The 12,483-nt window shown below is 32.2% G+C and overlaps 1 protein-coding gene across 3 annotated transcripts; it reads right to left on the bottom strand.

Annotated features, from left to right (window-relative positions):
- Positions 1–3,224: 3,224 nt before the first annotated feature.
- LOC144552845 (uncharacterized) lies at positions 3,225–5,004 on the bottom strand. Of its 3 annotated transcripts, none has more exons than XM_078300853.1 (3): positions 4,759–5,004; positions 4,117–4,397; positions 3,225–4,023 (listed from the first exon to the last, which is right to left on the bottom strand). In XM_078300853.1, the coding sequence occupies exons 1-3, from the start codon at positions 4,921–4,923 to the stop codon at positions 3,993–3,995; spliced, it is 477 nt and encodes a 158-aa protein (XP_078156979.1). In that variant the 5' UTR covers positions 4,924–5,004; the 3' UTR covers positions 3,225–3,992. The 3 variants fall into 3 exon arrangements, with proteins under 3 accessions (XP_078156979.1, XP_078156976.1, XP_078156978.1); XM_078300850.1 differs by having other exon boundaries at positions 4,169–4,397; positions 4,759–4,983; XM_078300852.1 differs by lacking the exon at positions 4,759–5,004 and having other exon boundaries at positions 4,169–4,509.
- Positions 5,005–12,483: the final 7,479 nt, after the last annotated feature.

A 12,483-nucleotide genomic window follows, 5' to 3' on the forward strand; every position in this document is an offset into this window, starting at 1 on the left:
GCTTCATCATGTCTCGTATCTTTTATCTTTGTTTTTAAGGTCAAAATTGATTCAAACCATTAACATGATCTCTATATGAAAATGTTTTAGAAGACTAAATTTTATATTTTTTGATTTTTTTTTTACTATTTTTTAGATAGGACACAAAATCAATGTTTCGGAATGGTCCAGAAACACTCATTTTGTAACTATCTAAAACTATAGTAAAGATGTTCCAAAATATACAAAATTTGATCTCCAAAAACATTTTAATTTGAAAATTATGTTTATTAGTTCAAATTGACTGTTTTGACTTTGAAAAAACAAATAGATAAAGGATGTAAGATACGTTGAGGGCTTGAGAAATAAAATCCATGAATTATTTTAATCCTCCTCAAAATAAGATTGTCATCAACATAATATTATTTATACAAAGCTCATAGGTAGTGTTCGACAAGGAAGCTTAGAGGACTGCAACTTAAGAATTTAAGTTGTGCTAAAAAAGAGTTGTTTGGCACATATAAGATTAGGATGATGAAGCTTAAATGAATAAAATATATATTGTTACATGAGATATCAAGTTAATGACTATCCTACCCCTATTATAAAACATGTAGAGTGATTATTGGCTGGAAAGAACATCTAATTGTTTTAACTACAATAATTCAATTAACTTATTAAATGTACAAACTACAATAATTCAATTGACTTATTAATATGTACAAACTACAAGAATTCATTTGCACATTAATGAATAAATAAAAAATATAACCGAAAATACTACAATCTGCATCAAATTATTGGACGAGCTTAATCCAAAACAATATATACTAATCACACAACATAATAAAGTAAAAACATAATCACCGGGTTTAATTTTAGATGTTCAACACAATTACATATAATTAACCTATAATATATTGTGATCCAAGTTCAATATATAAGCTACTATATAAAAAATATGACATAAACTATAATAAATTATGTCATTTGAATAAAAGTTAATTTATATATCATTAACCTATTTAACAAAAGTAGTTCAAATCTATCGAGTGTATTTGGGCTAGTTAGGAATTGAGAGCTAGTTGACCAGACCGAAACAATCCAATTGCACGGTCGACAATCATCATCAAGCGTTCGTTATCAACTTCTTTGATAAAACAACCTCTTATCCAAGAATTACAAGTTAAACTCATCTCCATATCCACGTGAATTGCTGTTGGTAATGCCAAGGATTCTATCTTGTTCCAAACCTGATCATGTACCTGATTTGCTTGGCTCAATTGAGCAATAAGTGAGATCCAATACTCTAACTTTGAGTACTAGTACACTATTTGGTGGAAGAATCCCATTTTACCACCATAAGTTCGAAGCCTACTCAGTTTGATTCTGATGAGGCATTAAACAAAAAAAATCTAGAAAAAAAATCCTAAAACTGTGTACAACCTGAACCTATTTTCTTTGATTAATTAAAAGCTTAACAGACTATGAAATGCTCAAATACTTCAGGATCTGTCCAAGCATCTTCGGACACATCTGACATGTGTGTATCCTCGTTCCAAGTACATCCACTATGATTAGCCATGTATAAAAAAAAATTGAAATCATATTTCAAGTTTTGCAACACATCTTCAAACTCGGTAAAGCACGATTTTGTGTGCTATTCTTAGTGAGCTCATTATACATGTAACTCCATTCGTGATCATTATATCTGTGATAGGGTGAAAATCAATGCTAATAATATTTATAATCCTAATGTTTACTCTAATTTCGATTCACAAACGTATGAATCTATCGTATAGTATAGATTGGAGTGTCGATCCGCAGGGATGGTGTATTAAGAGATTTAAGATGTAAACTAAGATCTAGGTTATCGGTTCTTTAGGATTGGTTGGTTGTATTTTGGTTGATTGGTTGTTGGTTGCCCGGTTGTAATTTGAATTACAACAGAGTAATAGTAGGTTAAGTGTTTAGAAGATGGGCTTCTAGGGAATCAGACATTTTATCATTCAAACTTGTATAATCTAGGTTCTGGTTGTCATAACAATAGCACACGATCTGTCACCAATCGCATGCTACTGCTAATACCTGTCAGTTGTAGAGTTACTCAGTAGCATGCGGCTCTGTCAACTGCATCCTCACACGTTCTGGTAAACTGTACAAAGTTTGGTCTCAACTCCAGTCGGAACCGCACACGTCCTGTACTGGTATCAATGCGATTTGAGAGCTGCTAATCCTATTCTAGTGTTGATCTCCGGTCAGTCTCACAATACCCTAATTGAGTAAGTTCACTTGGTCGGTCCTTCCTCTAGTCTTTGGTAATAGCAAAAATTAAGATTACCTCACTATTAGTAATGGAATGCGACATTTGTCTGTGAAACCATGTCCTAATAAGTCCCTTATTGTAGTTTGAATACCAGCGGTGGTTGGTCAGTCTATTCTACTTGTATCTAAGATAACTTATATTCATAGGATATTGGGTATGAGTGGATTACGCACTCCATAACTTATATTCGAACCATTAAACATTACTCTGTACCGAACTACAAGACTTGTTAAAGCTAAGTGACTAAACGTGTTAGTAAAACATGACTTATGCAAATGCAAATAAAAATTTAAAATAAAATAAATGGCAAGATTGCAAAAATGCACCATCTCACTTGTTCTGGTTTCACCCTTCTAACGCATAGATACAGACAAGAGGTTATATGTTCCTAAGGATTTCGTCGGGCCCATGGAAAAAGTCAGAAATCTAGTAGTGGAATGCACCTAAGGATTTCATCGGGCCCTAGATCAAGTCAGGTAGAATGATTCGTATTTTTATGTCCTTTTATTGGGAGATCTTTTGCTCCTATTGACAACCATTCTTACATAGGCACTCGTACTCATTTTTCTATCTCCATCTTTTCATGCATATTTTTGTGTTTTTCTATTTTCTGAATATTTTTTTTTATTTTTCTTGCATTTTTGAAATAGTAAAGAATTATAAATAAATGTAAAGTACGAGTCATGTTCACTCTGAATACACACAACTGCTAAATACATATATCTAGAAATTATTCTTAGACTTTATCAAATTATCGAGATCAAAACTTAAAGATAATGTAATTTGAAATATTGTCAACTTTATAGAAATTAACAATTCTAATAAATTCATTTCTAAAATTTTCTTTTCAATCAAAAACATGTTAGGTTTGACAATAGCATTGCAATAACAAAGGTATGACAATAGCATTTTTCTAACTAAGCAAGGCATGTCCTGAACCAACAAAGGTACTTCAACGATTAATAGCATTGCAATAACAAAGGTCAATAAAAGAGCACAGCCATCAAAAGTATATATTGCAACTTGTACTTTTTCTTTAATTTGGAGGAGAGGTTGAGCTTGGAACAACCAATTAACTCTTGCTAATACTTGTCTATCCAAGGAACACTAGGTCGTAGGGCCTCGCGTGTTTTTGAATGTTTGAGATAGTCCACCCAATTAACTTTTACTTGAATCTCACCATACGGACTGTTGAGTTTCCCCACAGAGTCACCATAATACTCGGGCGGAAAAAGCAATGCGCCACGTGCAAGAGGTTGGTTTGTGTCAGAATTGCACAGATCAACCTTAACAACTAGGGACGATCCGTAACGACAACAAAACAAAGATTTAGACAAGGGGATGGACTCCATAGACTTGATAGTGAAGCCATCACCGCTTTTCTTACTGAAAATGAAGCTTCTCACATACGACATATCATTGATGTAAACAATAATATCACCATGAATTCTGAACCCTATTGTTTGTTCAGTTGACTTGATAAGTTTCACATCTATCTCACCAAGCCAAGCACCCCTCATCCCATTATAGATCACCTGCACGGAACCATTCTGTCCTTCAACCTTGCTACACAACCACTCGTTGATGGGATTGTAAAGATAATTCCAATACACAACACCTTCACATAGTTTGTCGTCATCTATGTTGAGGTCCACTAGGATCACGACGGGATCATAACCTAAAGGGGCTACATCAGGACCGTTAAACGGCAAGGAACCCTAAAAAAATAAATGTAGAGAGAGAGAGTTAGAGTGAGAGTGAGAGAAGGGGTATATATGTAGAGAGAGAGAGTGAGAGAAGTGATATATAACCTTTTGTGAATCATGATTGCACTTTCTTTGTCGTGATCAAAGATGTATGTACCGTAGGTAGTGCAGTCGAAGAGGATCTTGCCATGGATCTTTCCGTGCTCCTTCCCACATAGGTCCACTTTCACGTCAAAAATCTCGACTAATGGATCTGGATACACGAGTCTCTCCCTGCCTTCGCCATTTGTCTCCACACGAATTGGTTTCCAAATGCCATCTTCTATAGGAATTGGAGGTTTCCATGATGGTTGTGTATCTCCTCCCTCAGAGTCAGAATAATAATCCTACAGGATATGAAAAAGGTTGAAAATTAAGCAGCAAATTAAAAATGAATTCATTAATTAATGCAAACTCTTAAACAAACTAGTCAGTCAATCTAAAGGGAAGTATGACAATTTTAAAATCTGTCATGCTTTAGGTTGTTTTGTGAAACAGATAATATAATGCCAAATAAGAAGCTATTTAGAGGGGAATTGAAGGGCTTAAAAACTGAATTGAACTTTGATATTAATTTACCAAAACAATTAACAGTCTGTTTGTGGTATATCAAGATTAATTTGAGACCATCTAATTAATAATCAATCCCAATCAGCTTAATTAGCTATATATATATGTGTGTGTGTGTGTGTAGAGAAAGAAAGTGACCTCAGGGTGTTTCTGAATTTCGAAGGATAAATCACAAATGACGTCTGCAGATGGGCCGCTTTCTAACTCGGAATGCCTGTTTTCTTCTTCTTTATCTCCTCCCCCTCCTCCTCCTCCTCCTCCTCCTCCTCCTTCGGGGAGATGCGATCCTGTTTCTGTCTTCATCTTCTTCCTCCTAGTCCTGGCCGTGGGGATTGGCGAGATGGATCGAGGCGGAGATAGATCAAATTTCTTTTTCTCTAATTAGTAATTAGACACGCGATACCTTCAATATAAATATAATTTGATTTTTCTGAAATTAGTCTTTCGGCCCAACCAAATTAATATTTGTTAATAGAAAGCTTTTTTTTTTTTTTTGGTGGTGTGCATTGACAAAACGCCGAGTTTTTTAAAAATACTCAAATTTATTAATATTTTATTATAAATAACCAGATGTTTGACAAAATTATATTTTTACTCAAACCGTAAGGAAATTTTACGGTTTGGATTAAAAATTCAAACTGTAAAATTTTCTTACGGTTTGGAATTTTTTTTTTCAAACCGTAACATTTCCTTACGGTTTGAAATTTTTTTTTTAAAAAAAAAAAAAAAAATATATATATATATATATATTTTTAGTCCAACTTTGCACCTCTGGTTAACATATCAAAATAGTTTCAAAAATCATGAAAATTTACCGACATGCATTTTTGATTTCATAGAATAAGACTGTGAAGTTTCATAAAAAATCTCAAAACAGATCATGAGATATCGGCTCTAAAAAATTGCTTGAACTGCTGAAAGAGTGCTTCTAAGCCCAAATTTGCACCTCTGATTAACATATCAAAACACCTTCAAAAATCATTAAAATTTACCGACATGAATTATTGACTTCATAGAACAAGACTGTGAAGTTTCATACAAAATCACGAAACAGATCGTGAGATATCGGCTCTCAAAAATTGCCCGAACTGCTAAATGAGTGCTTCTGAGCCCAAATTTGCACCTCTGATTAACATATCAAAACACCTTCAAAAATCATGAAAATTTACCGACATGCATTCTTGACTTCATAGAACAAGACTATAAAGTTTCATACAAAATCACGAAACAGATTGTGAGATATCGGCTCTCAAAAATTGCCTGAACTGCTAAAGGATTGCTTGTGAGCCCAAATTTGCACCTCTGGTTAACATATCAAAACACCTTCAAAAATCATCAAAATTTGATGACATGAATTTTTGACTTCATAGATTAAGACTGTGAAGTTTCATACAAAATCTCAAAACAGATCGTGAGATATCAGCTCTCAAAAATTGCGCGAACTGCTGAAGGAGTGCTTCTGAGCCCAAATTTGCACCTCTGATTAACATATCAAAACACCTTCAAATATATTATTTTCAGTATATTATTTTTAATCATTGTAAGAAATAGTATGTTGTTCAGTTTGTTCGAATTATCTAGTTAGAGATTTGTACGAATTTTAAAACAAAATAGTATTTTTTGCTATTTTTAAATACTATCCAAAAACGATAAAATATAACGAAACTAAACTGAACAAAACATAATAAAACATAAAACATAATAAAATAACGAAGCTAAATTGAACAAAATATAATAAAACATAAAACATAATACTGCGCTAGAGGAAAACATAATAAAACATAATAAAAGCACTCATTCAGCAAGTTTGGGCTCAGAAGTGCAAATTTGAAGGTGTTTTGATATGTTAATCAGAGGTGCAAATTTGGGCTCGGAAGCACTCCTTCAGCAGTTCGGGCAATTTTTGAGAGCCGATATCTCACGATCTGTTTTGAGATTTTGTATGAAACTTCACAGTCTTATTATATGAAGTCAATAATGCATGTCAGTAAATTTTGATGATTTTTGAAGGTGTTTTGATATGTTAACCAGAGGTGCAAATTTGGGCTCAGAAGCACTCCTTCAGCAGTTTGGGCAATTTTTGAGAGCCGATATCTCACGATCTGTTTTGAGATTTTGTATGAAACTTCACAGTCTTCTTCTATGAAGTCAAGAATGCATGTCGGTAAATTGTTATGATTTTTGAAGGTGTTTTGATATGTTAATCAGAGGTGCAAATTTGGGCTCATAAGCACTCCTTCAGCAGTTCGGGCAATTATCTGTTTTGAGATTTTGTATGAAACTTCACAGCCTTATTCTATGAAGTAAAAAATGCATGTCGGTAAATTTTCATGATTTTTAAAGGTGTTTTGATATATTAACCAGAGGTGCAAAGTTGGACTAAAAAAAAAAAAAATTTCCAAACCATAAGGAAATCTTATGGTTTGGAAAAAAAAAAATTCCAAACTGTAAGGAAATCTTACTGTTTGAACTTTTAATTCAAACCGTAAAATTTCCTTACGGTTTGGAAAAAAATATAATTTTGTTAAACATCTGATTATTTATAATAAAATTTTAATAAATTTGGGTATTTTTAAAAAACTCGGGACAAAACGCGTCAAAAAATGCCTGTGATTTCTTCAGATTTGCAAAGGGATAATCATAATAGTTCATGAGATGGGCTTTATCAGATGAAGATATACTGGCCCAAAATTTTCAAATTTTGAAGGAAAATGCATTTTTTATTTTAGGGACCAGCAGCGATGCTGAAAAGTTAAAACTCAGCCCAGACACGTAAGAGTCAACTCTCCAGACACGTAGCAGTCAATTCTCCTACGTGTCGTGTCGTGTCGCCGCTCTTCATATATATAAAATTATAAGAGTGAGTCTATGGTACTGTGCATATTACGATTTGGTACTGTGCTACGGCTCTATATTCGAATTTTCAAATCTTAACGGTCGATCCGAACCGTTCATCTTGTTCTCCATATTAATTAATATGTGTTTGGAGACTAAATTTTACATTTTTTGAAATTTTTTTACTATTTTTTTAGATTGAATGAAAATCACTGTTTTTGGATGGTCCAGAATTTTCAGATCAAGTGATTTTCTAAATATCTAAAAAAATAGTAAAAAAATTTCAAAAAATGTAAAATTTGGTCTCCAAACACATATTAATATGGAAAACAAGATGAACGGTTCGGATCGACCGTTAGGATTTGAAAACTCGAATATAGAGCCGTAGCACGGTAACAACCCGTGATATGGATAGTACCATAGACTCACTCAAATTATAAACCCTTTGCGCCATTCTCTTTCTTTCGTTCAATTTTTACAAACCAATTCTCATTCTAGGTCAGTTCAACAGTCGTACTTCGTTCTATATTACCATACGTATCAGTTTTGCAATTAAAAAAAAAAAAAAAAATGCTAGGAGGGGGCAGTTTAATGTGCTTTGAGACTCGTACAGAGAGAATATTGAATGGTCCAAATTTTGCACATGATGATCACTCAAAGTTTGAGATATCTGGGGGTCTAAGGGAGAGCAGCATGATTTATGCATGATAAGTATCATATCTGCATGAATGTATCGAGTTCGAACTTGCGAGTTGTGAGGTCACAGCTCTTCGTGCTACTGCTCTGACTCAATACATGCATTGGATCAAATTTAAACAAATAAAGTTTCTTTGTTTTCAACGGAGGTGCATTCTCGCTGCATCTAATTCCCCGCTTGTTGATTAATGATTAGCATGTTTGCATCTGATTCTGTACAAAAAAAGAGGGAGGCAGGGTTTTGATCGGTATCGAATCAAATTCAGTTAAATACTCGGTCAAAATTAGTGTTATAAAATGCGGTTTTTATGCGGTATGTGGAAGGCCACCGCATATATATCACATATACAGTATACGACCGCATATGCAGATTTATATATGCAGATTTTTTTATTAAATGTTTAATATTTTGATTATATATAAACTTATATATGCACATAAGATTTTCAAAATATGAAATTTGTCAAAAATATGCATGATAATGTCAGAAATGGATTTATTAGAATTGTTACATATGAAAATTTTTATAAAGTTGAAAATATTCAAATTACATTCTTTTTTAATTTTGACCCCGATAATTTGATGAAGTTTAAGGATAATTTCTAGGTATGCGTATTTAGGAATTGTGTGTATTCATAGTAAACATGACCCAAACTTTGCATTTATATATATGTGTTTATTTACTTTTCCAAAAATACAAGAAAAACACAAAAAAAAATCAGAAAAATACAAAAATATAAAAAAAAAATCAGAAAATAGAAAAATATGAATAAAGGGTGAAGATAGAAAAATGAGTACGGACGCCTACACAAGAATAGTTGTCAATAGGCTTGAAAGATCTCCCATCCACTCGGCTTGATCTAGGGCTCGATGAAATCCTTAGGTGCATTCGAAAAACATAACATCTCGTTTATATCTATGCGTTAGAAGGGTGAAACCGGATCGAGTGAGAATGTGGATTTTATATATTTCTATTTTTAATTTCTGCATTTTTAATTTTTACCTCTTCATTAAATTTTCAAAATTTTTACATTTGCATAAGTCATATTTTACTAACACACTTTATCACTTAGCTTTATCTCAAACCCAAGGGTATGGTCGAATAAGGGATCAAATTATAAAGGAAATTGTGAAATGAATGTTTATATTCTTTATAGGTATGCAAAGGATTTAATAGTAATAGTTTTAAAAATTCTGTTTTTGAAATATTCCGATTAAAGTCAAGAATGGTATTGTGAATGCAAAGGTTTCTATTCCTAAAAGATCTACATTCAAGTACAAAATTAGAGTTTGAGCAAGCAATTTCATGGCAAATTTAGATCTGAAATAATTTGACAAGTCTTGTAATTTGGTTTAGAAGAAATGGTTAAAGGTTCGAACTAAGGTAATATGACCCAGGAACGAATTGTTTAGATTTGCTTGGGGACAATCAAATCTTTCACATTCGTAATCTTCGCATTTTATTTGGGGACAAACAAAATTCTCATATTGTTTGTTTGGGACGAACAAACATTTAAGCTTGGGGGTGTGATCGAGGTCAAATAAGTAAAGGTGCTAGTTTTACCCGATTACTCAGATTTGATCTGGAACCGAATCGGATTCGACCCGGACCCAACCCAGATCCGATTAATTTGGATAGGATATGGTTTAAAAAATATAACCGGTTAAATTATGGATACGGTTACAAAAATTAATAATTTAATGTCCAACCCGGATTCCCTAAGCCCTATTTATAGACACAGCTCCAAAAGGTGCGTTTTGACTTAAAATGTTACAAACGTTTGTTAAACGTTACAACGTTTATTAAAACATTACAACGTTTTAGTTCAAAATATGAATTAGGGTTTCTTTTTCTGCGAGCTCAGTTAAAACATTACCAACGTTTATAAAACGTTACCAACGATTTAATTATGTGGAAACTTGATCAAAAATAGAAATTTATGAAGTTTGAAAATTTAATTAAAACGTTATAACTTTTTCACAAATATTATAACTTTTTAAAACGTTATAACTTTTTGTAAAACGTTATAACTTTTGTGATTCCTTCTGAATTTGACTTTATTAAAAACGTTATAACTTTTTTCACAGATATTTTTCATAAAAGTTATAAATTTTTCAGAAATGTTATAACTTTTTAAAACGTTATAACTTTTTGTAAAACATTATAACTTTTGTGATTCCTTCTGAGTTTGACCAAGCTGTTCCACAGCGTTTTCTTACAGGTATAATCGTTATAACGTTTTACAAACGTAACCGATGTTTGTATCCTGTTGAAACAACATCAAACACACTTTACCAAATTTAAAATATTATAAATTAAATTCTTGATAAATGTCTTCATGATTTTTCCAATTCAAGCAATTTACATTGCAATTTCAATTTGCTTGAACTTGCATAATTCTAAAATAGAAGAAATAGTAAAATTCAATAATTATATGTTTTGCAAATTAGTCAAATAGACGAAAAAAATTAAGTCTCAGGTGACACAAATCAAAATCATGTTTGCAGGTTAGTATATGTTGCACTAGACCTCCTAGCAAGTTAAGGAATTTTATTACATATCATACTTGATTGTATTCTATTCAAAACCATATTACTTATGATGAAATTATGATAAACTGTCTCCAACAATATAAAAAATTAGTGTGACCATCACCTTCAGCAAGCTACTTAATTTGTCATACTTCATTAGTCCAGTTTGTAATTTCGGCTCGTGTATCTTATTCAGTTGTTTCTTTATGACCTAATTAATGATTGATTTAGGTCTCTATCATCTAATTTCTGTCTTCCTAAGCAGTTTTAGGTTAGTCTAGTATGGGATGTTAAGGATGTATTTTTGTATTTGATTTCTTTATTTGAGTTCAAGCTCCATCCTTTTAAGTATTAAAAACTTAAAACACAACCAGTTAAATTTTGGGTAATACAGGATATGTGTTAATAAAGACATAGCACTAGTGACATCAGTGGCGTAGCCAGAATTTTCATTGGAAGTGGAATCGGTAATTGACCATAAATTAAAATTGAGAAAATCAGTATAAATCAACCGAATTAGATCGAACACTCGATTTTTTTGAAAAATTATTAAGATACAAAAATTAATTTGAAATATTGAAGTATTAAATTTTACTTTGCATTATAGTTCACAAGACTCTTCTATTAAAATTCAATCCATTTTGAATAGTTAAACCTAATAAAAATAATTTAATGCATTACATTAAATTTTAGTATATTACTTTATAAAACATTTTATTTTATTCCTTTTAAAAAAAAAATGTTTACTGTAGTTCCACTATCATATCATTCTTAATTACCTTCCTCTTGTCGGTATATTTCAAAATTGATTGATGAAAGACTACCAAATTTGTAACGACGACTCAACCAATTTTACTAATCGAGAGCTTTGACTCAGTCAGGAGTAGACAAAACTCAAATCCAGAGATAGACAAAACTCAAATCCAGAAATAGACAAAACCTAAATCCAAACTAACTATATACAAACTTGACACCGTATTCCAAAATCCAGGGGTAGGCGACTGCCTACCCCTGGAATAAGCTGGCTCCGCCACTGGTGACATCAACTCAAGACCAAAATGTACCAACTAAGCATAAAATTGAAATATATTAATTGAAAATTGAAATGATGCTTATTTCCATACAATAGATATAAAGTTTTGTTTTGGTTTAGGTATTTTAGCTTTTCAGTGGTTGCGTCGATCGTTTTCTAAAGAGTTGTATTTATTTGATTTTGTTTGAAGCTGACAGAACTAATTGGTTGGTTACAGACCAACAAAACAACTAATTTCACCTACATTTCCTTTTGCAACAGTATTTTTAAATATATTCTTGATTCTAAGAATATTTAGATTTTCATATCTATACAAACCAGGATATTAATTGTTTATTTATTTTGATCCACTAATATAAAAACATTTAATTTGGCCCCTCCATTGATCTGGTATTTCTGTATAATTCCAGAGGAAATGTAGAGGGCATGCATGCACATCAATGAAGGCAAATCAGCAAATTAAAGAAGGACAAGGTTCGACAAAGAAAATTAATTAATTGAGCATGTAGTTAATAATTAGTATAGGGAAGTACATTAGTGAACCGAGAAACCTAAGATATATAGGTTGCAATCGAAGTTGTTATATGTCCTTTATCAATAATTTTTACAGGTGGATGTCTCGTAATATAGTCGTTACACGCATGTTGCAATGAAATTGTCGGCGTTTGTTAGGCAGGACACATCGAGCTATAGTGCTGTAAATGGGTACGGTACGACTCCAGTGGAAGTATTTTCATATTTATTTATTTTCTCAAAATTTTCTGTGA

This window comes from Carex rostrata, chromosome 4 (genome assembly GCF_964058835.1).
Source record: "Carex rostrata chromosome 4, lpCarRost1.2, whole genome shotgun sequence".
Classification (NCBI taxonomy): Eukaryota; Viridiplantae; Streptophyta; class Magnoliopsida; order Poales; family Cyperaceae; genus Carex; species Carex rostrata.